General features: G+C 42.1%; 1 protein-coding gene across 1 annotated transcript; it reads left to right on the top strand.

Annotated features, from left to right (window-relative positions):
* The first annotated feature begins 781 nt into the window (after positions 1–781).
* On the top strand, positions 782–14,664 carry ubald1a (UBA-like domain containing 1a). Its single transcript, XM_087783795.1, has 3 exons — positions 782–1,038; positions 1,475–1,534; positions 12,653–14,664. Exons 1-3 carry the CDS (start codon positions 931–933, stop codon positions 12,965–12,967), a joined length of 483 nt encoding a protein of 160 aa, XP_087639921.1. The 5' UTR covers positions 782–930; the 3' UTR covers positions 12,968–14,664.
* Positions 14,665–16,914: the final 2,250 nt, after the last annotated feature.

Below are 16,914 nucleotides of genomic sequence, written 5' to 3'. Positions count from 1 at the left end.
TAATGCATAATATAAACAAGGTAAATAATTATACAATGATAAAGTCTATAATAACGCAGGACATTAATAATGCACAATATAAAAATGGGTAATAATTATACAATAATAAAGTATATAATAACGTAGGACATTCATAATGCATAATATAAAAATGGGTAATAATTATACAATAATAAAGTCTATAATAACGCAGGACATTAATAATGCGTAATATAAACATGGGTAATAATTATACGATAATAAAGACTATAATAACGCAGGACAATAATGGGGTGATCGAGACACGACGCTTGAGTCGAAGCCAGACTGTCCCCAGTTTAACTTCGAGCGATGTTATTGGCGATGGTGGATTTTGTTCACCATATTTGGAAAGATGGTGACACAGCGCGCTCGGGAATTGGACAGAGTCTGCCGTCATTCACAAAAAAAAAAACCCTCTGCCTTCCGGTGCTTTTTTACAAACAAAGCGCCGATGATTCATGGGACCTGTAGTCCAAAACAAACCGTAGCTCACGTTTCTCTTCCGCTTTTTAACCACTAACGCGGTGGATTATTCGATATATTTCGACGGTTTGCGGGACCCATCCGTCTCCCCGTCGAATATTTCCTCGTTATTAAGTCGCCTGTGTTTAAAAATGGAGAATGTTGTTCGCTGACTCAAGACCCTTCGAGTGACAGCCTACAAATCCCACCGCTGATGGCAGCGCGCCATTGGCTAACCCCCTCACTGTCAATCAGCCGTAAACCCCGCCCCCCCCCTCGCCGCTCCTACAGTAAATATTTGTGTTTGCCAGACCGGCTGTAATGGTGGACGAGTGAGGGAACCAGGCGGAATACAAAACTCGAGCGAAAAAGGAAACAACAACAAAAAAACAACAAACGAAGAAGGTTCGAAAAGTCGCCGAGACCAGGACACGGGTGTCGTGGAAAATGGATGAACTCAAACATCAAGTCATGATTAACCAGTTCGTCCTGACGGCGGGTTGTGCGGCGGACCAGGCGAAGCAGCTCCTGCAGGCGGCACACTGGCAGTTCGAGGTACCGCCGCCACATCTCCTCTGAAAAAACGCTCTTTTTATTCCACTTTTTCACACGATAAACATGTCGACGCTTGCTTCACTGTTGAAGGTACCGCATAGGGTGATTTTTGCCTCGGAAAGTGAAGCCGTTTTAACGTCAAACCGTCGCTAAACTCAACGGTTCGACGAGACTCCAGGGACTGGGATTAAATCCCATAATCCCACACATGACAGCGGCGTCCATCCGAGGCCCAGAGTACTCTTACGCAATGACCGTCGTGTTGTGTGTCGAGCCAGCCTAAATAAAGATCTCATGTTGGAGTGAATGTCATCGTTTTACTCTCGACAAAAAAAAACAACTCGTGCGACTCACGTGATGTTTCCATTCGAAATAACAAACCAAAAAAATGGGGAAGCAAATTGTGATTGTGTTTTTTGTTTTCTTTCTCTTCTAGACTGCTCTCAGTGCCTTCTTTCAAGAAACAAATATTCCATATGGCCATCATCATCAAATGGTGAGTGTGAGGAGGAGGAGGGGTAAACACACACTAAAAAAGACCTTTAAAAAAACACATTTTTACATCATCATTTGTATGAAAGTGATCATAGAAATGTTGGTCTTGTTGTGTTGGGTGGATGGTGGGGGTGGTTGGAGGGGGAACAACCCAGACGAGCTGGGATGATGTTGTACTAACAATAACAAAGCACATGTCGGCCATGTTGTGAGCTTCCAGAAATAAACACTGGCATGCAGCTGCAGCACAGAAACAGAGCCTGTGTGTGAGGACTGGATGAATGTAGATATTCACCGTTAATATTTGAATCCCATGAAGAGAGAACCATGTTTATTTTTTTTTTTCCTTAAGGAGGTTGGAACGTAACCAGGAAGAAAACAAGCCACACAAGTGTAGGCTTCGTCACAGTAACCACTTTGTCTAAATGTTATATATACATGACACTGATAATCTCTTTATTTATGGTTTTCTACTAACATTAAGACTGTTTTGCTCTACAAGCCATTGTGATCTTTCAGCTGTTTAAAATTACGGTTACTTTGCTGAATCTAGTTCTGGCCCTAATCTAGTCATGTAATCCCCATTGACTGACCCGTTATCTTGAAAAGATGTTTTAAAATTACATTATTCATTAAATTAACCACAACTTTACAACGTTGATCAATCAGAGGTCACATGAGCATAACCTCTACCGTGTCACACGATCATCTACGTTGTTTACACAGTTGCAGCAAGGCAGGTGCTATTTGATGCTCTATTTTTAGCTCAAACCATATATGTGGAAATCACAATTCCTTCTGCACAAAGTGAAAAGGAAGGGAGTTGATTGGGGAAAAAAGGAACGCAAATCAAGAAAGTTCTATTGTAAAGAAGCGAAAAAATTAAGGTAATTTGACAACAAACACAGAGAGAAGAATATAGGTTCTTCTTAGGTTCAAGGATGGATGTTCTGTTTTTATTACTCTTGCTGAAACACCTTTGTGAATTCATTTACATTAGCACGTTCGCTAGCATGTTGAATCATACACCATAATCATTTGACTAAAACAAGTATCACATTCATTCCACAGCTAAAATATATCCTCACACTGTGACCACAAGAGAAGAACTCATCATCATTACGATGACGATCTGTTTTGGTTATGGAAATTATTCTCTTCTCCCGTTGATACATTTCCAACATGAAGCCCTTTAGTTGCCACAATTCATCCGGTTATGTCAGGAGATATGCGGTGTTCAGTGAAGGGTGTCCGTTGCCACGTTCACGTCTGGATTACAAAACACCAGCAGCCGCGCGGCACTTGGGCAGCACATGAACCTTTTGTTTCTGCTGTGTTCACCCTCTAGAACCCACTGGTGTCAGTGGTAGGTAGACATATTGTCACAGCTCATCTGCTGCTGGGATTTCTGTAGCCTGTGCTGGGTGTTGAGACGGTTTATTTTTTGAAATGTGTGTTTTTATAAACATTTAGTTTGTAAAAAGCAGCAGAGCATTTTCCGTTTTGACATAACTCTTGTGTAAAGAAAAAAAATGACTCTCGTGATTACTGGATCATCTGATCCAAGCACAAACAAAAACATCTTCACATGTTCAAACTATGACCCGTCTGGGTGTGACGGGATCAGAGGAGCAGAAACAGAAGTAAATCTCAAAATCTGTATTTGAGAGTTTTTTTTCCCAACGTATATTGCATCATCAACAAAGAAAATACGTATTTGCATTTAGCCAGCAAACCACACCCACTTCCCCATCTGTGATTGTGAAACAGACGAGGACAACTGGTTGTGTGTGTTTTCATATCTGATCCCTTCACAAATCGCTCTTTGGCATCTACTTTGTTTTTGTCTTAAGGGTACATTTCCAATACTCGTCCTGTCAGTATTTTGTGTTACAATACTAACTTCCTCAGGTTGTAGCTGCAGGCTCCTCCCCGAGCACAATGGCACCGAGCAGTTGTTGGCAGTACAGCAAGGTTAACATGCATCTAGGTCACTCAGACTGTGGGCAGACTTTCACAAATCTAGTTCATGGTATTGTCAAGGCCTCAATTTTATGTAAAAAAAACCCAACATTATTCTTCAGCCAGTGTCAGTGGTGCTCTTTACTTATCTCTGAAGTGTGGTAGATAGACAGACTTGATTAATGTCTCTGGAGATCTCTTCGGGAAATTTGGTTTCCAGTATACAGTAGACAATAGTTTCATAAAAACAAGAATGAGAACAAAGGGCAAATAAAAAGAACAAAGCCAAGGGGTGACAAATTGAAAATATAAAGAAAAAAAGATTAAAGTAAATAACGCAAAGAGGCACAAAGAGACTAGACTTGCATCATTTCACTTTACGTGTTAATGTAAATTAATGTGTCGGTTCATTTGCCATCAAAGTGGTGTGACCTGGTGTTCTTGAACACTTTCTGTTGTTAGGTTATTTTAATTGAAATACACATTTGTTTTGGTTGTCGATGTCCAAAGCTAGAAAGTTCATAAGTCCACAGTTAAAAAAACATTTACTGACTCGTGCTCTACTGTTGGAAAAGTAGGTCATGATGCTGATCTTCATATGCAAACTCTGTTTGGGAGTCTTGTTGACACCTCTAGGTGTTTAAGTCTCATCCCATTTCTAAATATTATGCTTGTTTCAGTTGTTTTGGTTCTTCGCTTGTTTAAAAACAATATTTTGTCTTACTTGTTTTTTCCAGTATTTCTCTCGCATGTTTCTTTCTATATTCACTAGTTTATTTATAAAATATTAAATGTTATAATTAATATTACATTTTTTAACAACGTAAAGTCTTTTATTCCTAATATGTCTTTCAAATATCATCAGTTGAACAAATGTTTGCTGCGCTCAAAGACTAAATAGTTTTTTCTCGTGGATTTAATATCAATACAAACTCCTTGTTTCATAACAAGTTGTCATTGATTTGCTATTGATCGGTTGCTGGTGCTCTAGTCGGGAACAAGCCAGTCTAGTAAGGACATCACACTTCCTAATCTATCAACTGAATTAAACATTGATCATCATATACATCACAAACAAATCATTCACTTGGATAAACTATTTTTGTTTCTTTTATTCATGTAGGGAAATGTAGTTTTATTTGCTTATTTCTTGACAAAGTTCTCCCTCTTTAGTAGTATAAATCTGTCTATGAACGTTCATGTGACCAGCAACAAGGAAGTTGCACATCTCCTTGACTTCCCCCTTCTGTCTGGAAACATGTGATCTCAGTCATGTGATTGACAAAGGCTGTTTTAATGTCAGCCAGTGAAAGTCATAAAAATGACATTCCTTGTTTGAGTGTCTCACAATAAATGGTATTTTTTGTCCAAGTTAGAAGTCAAATCTAGTGCCTGTGTGTGTGAACCAGATGATATTCCTCATGACACAAGTTCAGTCTCAACAAATGAGAATTTCTGAGCTTTTATTTCCCGTTTGAACCAAATTTATTTCCCTAGTAGATCAACTAGGTAAATTACCACAAAGTACAAGACCATGTGGGGCTCAATATACTTGTATACTTTCCGGTGTGAACACTTATTTTCAGCTCGCACCCGTCTTGAGAGTGTATCCTGCTCCGACCCCTCATCTGCATCAAGTTAAATGGTTTTATAGTTCACTTTAATTGTACTGCACCACCCAACATGGCTCTAATGCCAGTAAGAAAAGTGGGAGGAAACCACATTTTTGCCAAGATTTTCACTTTATATGTAGCCGAGCACACAAGGAGGTGACTTTTGATTCAAGTTATAGCAGCTACAAGCACTTCTTTTTTTTAAATGCCCCGGGTTCATTGAGTCCAAGTCGTTCCATGGAAGATCCTGGTGAGATGAGACGAGCGGTTCGCCCAGAGCAGAGGTATAATTACTTTCATAAATCAATGTCATGTGACAAAATTACACTCACCACTGTCTGCTGTAGGCGTGGTCTGAGGAGTAGACTTGCTACCCGCCCTCACGTGGGATTAGGGTTGATGATGTACTAAGACAGAGCTGCCAGTCCAGTGATCTCTTAGAGAGTATGTGTAACAGCTTTTATGATCAAGTCATAAATGATGCTGGGACACAAACAAAACGCTCCATTGTCTGAAAGCATGTGCCATTAATTTGCCGGTTAGTTATTGAACCTGCCACGTTTACCAAAGTTAACCTTGATAAGTTAGGAGTTACATTATGTTTAAATTGTCTGCCCTCTACTCCATTTTGTTGTTGTGTGCTATCATCTATCAGCAGCACCGCAAGATGACCCAATTTAGCAACCAGGAAACAAACCTTTTCAAAAGTGTTTTTTTCTTTTGCAACAAAACTCAGTATTTCTATCTTCAGCCGCATCAGCAGGAAGCCACAATATTCATTTTTTGAAGATTGTGGCTTAAACATACAAACCTTGTGTGAGATCAAACGGTTTCAGCTCGACTTCGAGGAAAAGCTTTGCATGTATTGTTGAAGTGCCGTTGACAGGATGTTGAACCGCATGTAAATATTCAGTGTGAAATCATCTTCCATTTACCACAACATTTCTTCTGTTGAATTCAAACATGAAGTGTGAAAAACTATTTCGATCTGACTTGTGTTTTGCAACTGAAAATATCCTGAATATTCACGATGATATCATGAGAAGACTCTTTCCTCAATGTAAACAACAATTCAGTTTCACGATAGTGAAGAAATATCCACACATTGATACACACTCCGGAATTCTTCTATCAACACAATTACAATGAAAACTCATCTGCGACCTGTTTTTTGAACTAGTCTACAAATACTTCACTTGGTTAAATACTGTTGTAAGTCCAAACGTAAAACTTAACTAGCTTTGCCACTAAATTATAGATTGATAATATGTCATTGTAAGTATATTGATTTGCTACTTGATCATAAATATAGTAGGTTGGGTGGTACATGTGTTTGTTGTGGTTACATAAATGCGTGTACAGTATTAAATTATGGGCGTGTTACCAGTTGTGTGTCTTTGGTTTCAATGATAATCCGCACAAGTTTTGTGTGTCTGTATATGTGTGTGTGTGTCAGCCACATCTAAAGAGGACTAGCCCTATGTCCTACATGCTCCAGCATGTTGCCCTCCATGTTTCCTGGAGCATCGCTTCCCAGAACCCTAACCACACACTCTAAATGTGTGCACACACACAAAGATTGGCTCGAGCAACTTGAGCAACTGGAATCTGTGAGACATCTTCTTTGACCAGATGTGTTTATGAGCGCTAAGATTGTGTTTCGGGTGGCTTGTGGGAGTCACAGAAGGCTAACATGTTACGGGCAGACATGGAGACGGTGATGGAATGGATGTTTCGTTTGAGCTTCTTGTGATGTCTAGAACTCTCCTGCCAAAATGTTTTCCAGTTAGAACAGATGGAAAATAAAGCAGGAATATGTCAATGTGACTGATTTTAAACATTAGCAAGAAGAATTATTCGTTTTTATTCTGTGCTGATAAAATTACTTCATCAAATTATGTTTCTATTAACTGCCCTAGATTATGATTTAGATGATAGTTTTCGGTTGTTCTAAGTGGGTCAAACTGTTTCGGTGACGTAATGAATGAACCACAGATGTAAACAAGCACAGTGGAGCAGAGGAAGTTGTGAGCGATATCAGAGAAGATTTACGACATTTTTAGTAAGAAGTGATAAAGAGTTGATACTACCAGAGACTGCAGCCATATTTATTTGAACCATAACGTTCAGAAAGTCATGATGACTCAAACTTGTTGGATGAACAAAACAAAACAATAAAATACAAACGTAAATTATCTTAAACAGAAGGGGTAAAATATGTATGTGGTTGACGGGTTAAATAAACGGATACAAAGACAAAAATACAGAAAGAATATACATTTATTTATTCCTTGTTTTGAGCTAACTAACACCATTACACCACAAAACTGAAACAAAGACACTTACGTTCTTGGAGAGATTTGATTTGATTGACACTGATGCCATTTTGTGGTTATGTTGACATCTTCTTAAGCTGATTCCTAAATAGCAGTGACTTCTCACAACTGTCTACAGTGAAATGATGGCTCCAGAGAACGGTGCATAGTTACCATTTGTTACTAACATTGAGTGTTGTGTGCATCCAACGTTGACATGCAGTTATTCATTTCCAAAGATTAAAATAAAATTGAAACCAACTAGTCGTAACAAGCCATGTTTGTAAATAAAGACCTCTTGTGTCTTCAAAACAATTCATAAATAAATCACACACTTCCTCCATTTTGAAGTGATTCATGATCATAAAAGGATTCCACCTCCTAGTGCTAACCTTTGCCACAGTTGTTTTACTGCTCTTTCCAATCTAGATAGAGTGGACTGCTGAACTATTGTTGGCTTGTTGACTGTAGCGAGTCCTGCAGACGGCACAACGGAACACTTGTTTCCATCTGCACCCATTCTCCAACCTTCTGCTGTCCATCTCTTATTTATCTCTTTTAGAAGCATTTCTACTCCTCTTCCTCTTATCCATACTAACATAACGCACATCATGCTTGGGCTAATAATCTACCAGGCATTAGGAAAGCCAGTCCAGCCAAGTGTGTATGAAATCTTCTCACTCAAGCAGGCTCATCTGCTGGAGGTTGAAAGATACAAGTTATGAGATGGGTCGCTCTGTAGGGGTCACTTAAATTGACAGAAACACCCACAAGCACCTGTCTAAGTTTGAGTACGACTATTTACGTCTTTTCAAGGCTCCTGTCACGTGTCTGCAACCTAAACATGAACTGGCGCCCTCCTCAACAAACACTTCATCTATTTCCTTCTGTCTTAAGAATAAACTTCATGATTTCCACTCGTCCTCTGAGAGATCAAAGTGGTGTCATTCGTTGTCATAATACCTTTGTCTCTCATACTCTTGTTTCGGTTTGTTCTAAAAGCTGAAATGAAGTTTCCTAATGAAGTATTTGGGAGTTAGATATTTGCTAAACTAGTAAAGCATTTTCAAAGCCATTGAACGCACCAAACTATCTTAAAGCAAAATGTTTACTGTTCACCTTATTCCTTCATTTGTCAAATTTCACTTATTTTTCTCTGCTTTCCACCCTTTGTCCGATTGTGGATTTCAACCCTGACATCAATAACTCTTAATTCAACAGCAACCTCGCCACACATACTTTCTTTTCATTCGGTCTTTCAAAAGACGTTTGTTTTGCTGAATTCCTGCCGTTGAACTGTGAGGTTTTTCATTTCAGTAAATCAGTATGTGAATGTGTTATTAAAGGTCACATGCTCTGCACTGACTTTTAGCCTTGTTGTTTTTCTTAAAGTCTTTTCTCCTTCTATTCCTTGGAGGTAATGCTTGCGTGCTCTCTTTCATTAAGCGCATGTTACGAAGCAGGTTCGTGGTTAATCGCATCTATCGTTAAAAGTTCGCTCATACTTGCCCAAAACACCCAGAGTTACACAAAAGGTTGTTTGATGTTATGAATCACCTAAACTCCTCTTAAACTCCTCGTGACGTAAATGCCGAAGAGACCAGTACGGACGTGATTTTTAACTTTTGTTTCTTGATTTTTAAGAGATTCGGACGGAATGTTTTGCATGTCGGCGCGGCACCAGGTGGAATTTGCGACCCTCACGAGGCTGTCGGAACATTTTGCTGCGAACGAGTGCAACTGTTGTGTGAAACTGGTGCAACAAATCACAGATTGGACAAGAGACGCGAAGACCATTCCTTACAGTTCCATTGAAATACAATCATATTTAAATATAACAAAACAACGAAAAGAAACGTCAATAATCAGGTTTAGATTTCCTTAGTGTCTAGTGGAATGATGCTCAATGAAAACTCAACGCACACACACACTGATTAAGATCAGGAATGTGGTTTGTGTGTCTGTAAATAAGTTGTGTTGGTGGACAAACACACAGCTATCCACAAACACGATGGTTTCTGACGACCTGGTTCGATCATGGTGTGTTTACAGCGACTGCTTCTGGTCAGCCATGCGTTCCTCACGCTGGGCCCGGCGGACGGGTGGAGGAGGTCGGCCTCGCTCCGACCGCACGGTCCCATCCCATCAACGGGAGAGTGCCATTTCTTCCTCATAACAACGGTCTCCATGGCGACGCCTCTCCGTCGGCTCTGTTGTGAACACAAACCTGCTGCCCCTTCCGACTGTAGATCTCTGAAGTGAATGGCGAGACCTCCCTGAACTGAGTCGGATTACAACACTGCGTTCTCAGAGACTCGTAACCCAAGTCTCCGAGCGCCACTTTATCCCTCGCCATTACCCCGCTGACACTTTCACAGTGTACCGTAACTGCACCTGACATTAATCACTCCTCACTTGTGCGGAATTGTAAATCGACGGTTGCATCAAGATAAACAGACGTCTGATGGCTCGTGTTTGATAGCGCTTCTCCAGACTCCAATCTCGTCTTGTCTGCACAGGCCCGTCTGAGCAGCCGACAACTAATGAAATATTAACCTTCGAGGTGTTGTCGGGAGCCAATTGGATTTGAACCTTAGGCTGATCCAGGCTGCTTCTTTTCTGGCCGTGTCTTGCTGGGTTAATCTGAGACTAGGCTGCTTAATAGTATCTGTGACGTCACCCGTCTAAATCTATAGTGCATAAATATTGTGGCGTTTCTAACTAACAATGCTACGAGGCAATCTTTAGTTTTAATAACTTTATTTGGTAACTTATGTACAGGCTAGATGGACCACAGCCAACACCTAAACACAGACAGTTCTGTCACTCAGCCTCGCCTTCCCTGACCTATGTAAAACTAGTTAGCCAGAACCTTGCTGTAAGTTTGTTTATATTTTTATTGGTATATATATTTTTTTGCTGGTTTGTACATGGTTGCTGGTCTTTCTGCAGCAAGTCTCGAGTGGACACTCCATGAACTGCAGCTCTTTGAACTTCCACATTGAGTTCACTTTGTAAAACCGGATGTCCCCCCTCGTTCTCAGCACACATACAACACAACCTCTGTTGAGACAGAAGCCAGTTGTTTGTGTTATGTTGATACATGTCTAAGCTTTTCCCATCATGCCTGATAGCTCTGTCTTTATCTCATGTTTGACGAGCGGTTCATCCTCTTCTCGTACTGTTTATACAAGCGTATGTTAATGTTATTTAAAGGTGAACTTTGTCAACTTTGTTCAGATCAAGCCTTGTTGTTTCCAAGGGCTCTATTGTTTTGTTCCCTTCCAATTCCTGCTACACGGAGCAGGATCACAGAGGGCACTCGGGACATTCCACGGTATCACTTTACCACAGGAAGCGGTTCCCAAAGACATGAGCCAGCACTTCCTGTCACAGTGGACCGTCTCACCTTTCATAACATTGTGCCACGATGAGATTCGCGATTTGGCCGGACCGCATCCAGATCCCTTCGGTAACTTTGCAGGGCCGACCTGCCAGTCGCAGAGGGCAAGGTGGTCCTATTACAGTCGGGGGGAGGTTATGGCATTCCTGTGCTTCTGTTTCCTCAAGGGCACATGTCTGCCGGAGTTCAGTGTGATCTTGAGTAGGCTGAGCACAGTCATGACTACACGAGCGTTAATATAAATGCTGCCAATGTTCAGACATCTTTTATCAGCCTGTGAGAGCGTAGCAACACTTTATCAAAGCTGTTCTTTCTCTGACACGGCCTCATTACCGGAAACATTTCAGCGGATTTTGTTGGAAAATTGTTCACGTCACAAGACATTTACTAAGAAATGTGTATCTCCGTGGAAAGGGAGTCACAAGGGTGTGGTGGAGGTTGAGGAATGTAAAGACATCGTTTGGACGAGATCACAGCTGGTGTCTCTGCCTTTATTTATTTTTTTGGGGTTGTTATGCAAACCTGTTCCATGGCATTTGATGCGACACCTGTTCTGGAATCTAGTCGCCACTTCATTCAAAACACTGCAGATTTTCTTGTCTCGTATTATTTCTGTTTTTATCAGAGTGTGTGAAGGATGCGGAGAGAAGCAGGGGTACTGTTTCCTAGCAACATTCACAAAGCTTCCGACTTTGTTGTCGCCTTAAGATTAGAATTAACTCGGAAAGTTTTCTGCTTCTGAGAGTTATTTTTGACCCACGAGCTGCTTGGTTCAGGGAAAGAAATGATCATCGATGTAGTTGAAAGAAATCTAAATCTGAAATGTGTAGCGTTAGACTTGAATAATCGTGGAAACAGAAACCTTTATTTCTCTCAACATTAACTTTACGGTCGGCCAACCTCATACACCTAAACATGCCTGCGAAAAGAGACCTCCTTCGTGTCCAATAGAAGGCACTTTGTGAGTTGGCACTGTTATGTGTTCTGTGTTATTGTTTGGGTTGTGTCACTGAGGACACTCCTGCAGTGCAACAATAACAAAGATGGAAGGTCGGAGCAGGTTTGAGCAGATTGAAGCACTGTTGATGTTAGTCACCTTTAAAAACACTCACATTCACGTATCCATGAGGAAGTGGATGTAAACAAAGATTCGCAGACACAGAGTCATGGTCCGTGTTTGCTCGCAAACTCCAGTCCACAGTTTGCAGTAGACCGTGAACCTTCAACCTGCTAGATAACAAAACAAAGTACCTCATAAAAGGTCTCCTCATTGACCTTCCCTGGGAAGTTTACAGGACGATCACGCAGTCAAAGAACACTTCCACACGTTCATAGATCCAGTCAGTATCGAATGACTTAAATGTTTCTCAGAGAGCAAAAGTAACATTTCGTGTACACATCTTGATGCCACTAGAAAACAACATCTTAAATAAGAACCAGACAAACCCTGGCGTGACTAAAAGCATTTGTAGTAGAGATAAAATCCATGCAGCTGCCGCGGCGATGGGTTCACTGAGGGGGAGTGAGGTTCAAATGTTAGAAACCAAATCTGCAGTGTGATTACTAAGTAAGAGTTTGCCTAAGTTTGCAGACTGGTAAGTTGGCAAGTGTTGTATTTTCGAGTGTAAGAAGACACTGGCGATGCCCAGTCGTACCGCAGACGCTGAACAAACAAACTTTTCGCTTATTCGTATCATTTGAGTTACCAACTTAGTAACAACAAGTTTTCATATTTAAACTGCTGTACAATGTGAAGTGAAGGTGGTTAAACTGTTACATCACATGAAAACCGTGTGTAAATAATGTTTCTTGTCTTCCCCCCTCAGATGTGCACCCCCGCCAACACACCAGCGACGCCCCCGAACTTCCCGGACGCCCTGACGATGTTCTCGCGGTTGAAGGCGTCCGAGAGCTTCAACAGCGGCAGCCCCATGGCGGCGGCCATGGCCACCTCGCCGCCGCCCCCTCAGGTGGGCGGCTGGGGGATCTCACCGAACATGCCCAACGCGCCGCAACCGTCGCAAGGACTCTGGACTCAGGGGCAGCCCCCCACGCAGCCGTGCCCCGCCTGGCCCACGGGCGTCAACCCCCACACGGGCGCGGAGCAGAAAGCTAGCGTAGCGATGGAGGCGGAGAGATGAAGGGGCCACGCCGGACGGACACGCCTCCACCCACCCCCGGATGAGAGCGTGCGGTTATAGGGGGGCGGTGGGGGGGCGAGAGGTGGAAGATGGAAGGTGAATAGAAAGAGACTTCGGCCTTTTTCCCAGAAGTGGCGAGACGGATGTGAGAAGAGATGGAATTTAAGCGAAAACCAAGACTAGCTAAAAAAGACAATTGAAGAAGGAGTGAACCAATGCAACGTCCAGAGAAATTCTAACCGCAGAGCAATTGAATATTTCTTAGTTTTCCTACGTAAATGCATAGAGAAGAGGATATATCAAGCTAAAAATGTCACGCCCAAGGATTCTATACGATGTTCAAAGACTTTTTGAGGCAGCAAAAACTCATTATCGTGCTTTAATTTTGACTTATTTTCATCTTTCTGTTGCTGCAGACGTCGGACTTTTGATTGACTGAAAAAACAAACAACAAAAAAACAACCTCACACATCTGGTGTGTGTATGCATGAACGTGGCGGCTCGGTTTGTAATCAAAGTGTGCGCACACACACACACACGTTAACGTTTCCATTTTGTCGATCCGTTTTCCAACGACGGGACTTTTCTTACCTCACCCTGTGGTCACCTGACTTCTCTCAGCCAATCAGGGATTCTTCTTAAAAAACAACCTTTTCCGCTGACACACCGGACATGTTTGTAGAGGTTTTTGTTTCTTAAAGGCCACATCCGGACACCGATCCACGTTTTTCCAGTCGAGAGCCTCACAACGGACTCCAGACGACTATGTACACTTGTTTTTTCGGGGAGAGAAATTGTCGATTTTATTATATTGTTTATAATATTGATGGTTGTGTTTTGAAAGGTTAACGGGGAGGTTTATTTTTACTTAAAGTGGGCGGGACTTCAGGTTTTTTTCTCTAAGCGAGTCAAAGCAGCTCAGACGTCGAGGGAGAAGAAAAACGAACTGTATTTGACTGTAAACAGAATCAACACTTTGCATGATGTGTTCATAACGTTACATCTGTTGTAGCTCACGTTCCAGAGCTGTGGATGAGGGGAGGGAGGGTTGGGGGGGGGGGTCTGTACTTTACCTCTCAGTGGACCACCGTTGACAAACTCATGTTTGAGTGACATCTTCTCCAGTCGAAGCAGCTGTGCAGGCGATTAAATCATCCCCGAGTGTCGTTTAAAGAACATTTTTTACTTCACTGACCTGCAGGTTGAACATGGAAAACCCTGTCGAGTTGAAGTCATTATCCTCTTATTTCTGATACCACTGAGGGGGTTCCGGTCCTCAGTCCAGTTCTAGGGTGGACCCTGATCACGGCAATACACTTCAAACAGGGTCTCTCTCTCTCTTTTTCTTTTTTTTTTTTTTTATCAGCTTTTCATTGAGATATTTTAATAGATGTGGGTGGGTGGGTAGGGGAGGGAGGAGGGGTTGAGTTAGTTGTTATTTTTTTTATAACACAGTTAATCAGAATCGACATACTAATTAAAAAAAAAATCCAAATCCTTCTACAAGGTTTCTGTTCATCGTCACGCTTCACACTTGGGTCGAGATCTCAGCTTCTTTGTTCCTCAACGGTTCCTCACGTGTGTTGCTCCCTCCACCCTGTATGACTGTATGAGACCATTCCCACAATATTTGTGGACTACCTGATAATTAACTTATCATTTTTTGTGAACCTAAATAAATATTGTACGTCAACCTACGCCGGAGACTTTTGTCGTGCTTTTAAGATCCTCTCATCTTCAGATGTTCCTTGTTTGTGGCTCTTAATCAGCATCAAGAGGTTTTTCCAGGTTCCTCGGTTCTTTCCAGTGTCCCTCAATGACCTGCTGGCCGCCCGCCCGACACGATCGGGTCCAGTTTCTGCTCACCAAAGTCTCACCTTCCTCGTGGGTGTGCAGACGATACCTGATCATCCGCTTTTCCCAGATCATCCCTGGGTTTTGGCACGACTCGGCCGCCGTCACTCGGAAGTAGCTCCGCGGGTGACGGCGTTAATGACCCCCGTGAACCCTGTGAGGGTGGAACGCTGCCAACTCTGCTGCTCGCCAGGATCCTGGCGAAGGACACAATGCAGCCATTATTTTAGCCTCGGTTCTTAGACCGGTGCCGCCTGTGAGAGGACACACAAACGCACAAACACACACATTAGAATGGACATAATGGGAAGTTGTGACACGTTTGTTTATTTTCATGAGACCCAAAAAAAGGATCAACGACAGGAAGTGACAGTGAGTGAGAAATGTGTGTGTAGGATATGAGTCCGTGTATCGTGAAGGTGTGTGTGAGTTGCACGTGTGTTTGTGTGTGTGTGTGTTGCACATGCCACAGCAGAACTTTGTGTTCTAAATGTGTTCCTTGATGTTTCAGTTGTTCAGTCTTTAGTCTTTGAGTCATTCCTGTCCAGTCGGTTACTGTGGTTTTGCCTTTATTGATACAAAGAACACTTTTAAGTAGTTTTTGTTTAAAATGTACTAACTAATTAACTGTCCTTTTTCATGCGTTTCCCTAATCAGATCATAAGAATTATGTTGATAATACTTCTTTATTCTTTACAAATCTTATTGTATAATAGCTTCTTTTATTGTAAACATGTTTTTTTCAGGTATTTTCAAATGTTCTGCTGATATTTAAACATTTGTCATTTTCACTAGAACTGATGCTATAATGCTACAGGATTGCGTCTTTGCCATGTTGTCGTCATTGTTTGTGTGTGTCCATGTTTGACAAGATCCTGCTGGAGTCCCTCATGATGTCACTTCCTGCCTTACAGACGAGCTGAGGTGAAACCATCCCAACATGACATGAATTGATATATCGTCTGTTATTGTTTCAGACTGAAACTCACACACTCGTTGACACCACACACACACACACACACACACACACACCTGGCCTGGTCAGCACGTTGTAAACTGTTGTGAATGTCTTTGTGGAGTGTGGCTCAGAAATGAGGTGTGGAGACTAATCCTGGAGTTTCACTCTCACACAATTGCTCCGTTTTGTAATAGCAGCCTTACATAACTTCATTGTCCACAGTGTTTGTGTGTTTGTGTGTGTGTGTGTGTGTGTGTATGTGTATGTGTGGGGGGGGGGGGGGGGGGTCTGAGAGTCTTAAGTGTAGACGACTGACGCAGGAAGATCTTTACTCGTCTGCTGCTGCAGCCCTCGTTTGTCATATCAGCTGCAGGATGGCAGGATGCCCGACTTTCCTCCCCGTCCTGCCTCACCTCCCTGTCTCTCTCACACACACACACACACACACACACACACACACACACACACACACACACACACACACCGTAGATGGAACCTGAACACACAACCATCTGCACTGAAACACACTTTGTTTGTAGCTGATGGGATGACATCACTATCACCAGCATGCCCTAGAACATGAGACAGCAGTTGTGTGTGTGTGTGTGTGTGTGTGTGTGTGTGTGTGTGTGTGTGTGTGGGGGGGTGTGTGTGTGTGTGTGTATGTGTCCAGCTGTGAGCAGCTGCACAGGAAGTCGCTCCAACAATAGTTTCCTTCACTACGGCTCTTGTTCTTATCCTGCATGATGACATCATCATCAGTGTGTGACACATCAAAAGTCACTTGTTTCCGCCCAAATTCTGTATAAATCTGCGAAAATCATGCTCAGAATATGTCTGGGTTTGTGAAGGGGAATTTATTTTCCTGACTGAGGTGAACATGTGGGTTGAGATCACATCCCAGATTTTAGGAAACTGGGATTATTTGTGTAAAATAGTAAGAAAACTCTGGACACAGGCTAACATCAGTTCAAGTTGGTTTTGGACTGTTTTATCTTCTCTCTTGTATAATAAAAATCTAAAAAAAAAACATCCTCCAGTCAAAATCCAGCAGTGACGAGGTGATCATTCAATGTATCAAAAGAATACATGTTACACTTGATCATGGAGCAAAGCGCCATCTGGTGGACTGACT

This window comes from Callionymus lyra, chromosome 2, assembly GCF_982586985.1.
Source record: "Callionymus lyra chromosome 2, fCalLyr1.hap1.1, whole genome shotgun sequence".
NCBI classification, from domain to species: domain Eukaryota; kingdom Metazoa; phylum Chordata; class Actinopteri; order Syngnathiformes; family Callionymidae; genus Callionymus; species Callionymus lyra.
Note: the sequence above shows the minus strand (reverse complement) of the source record. Positions and strands in the feature narration are given on the sequence as shown.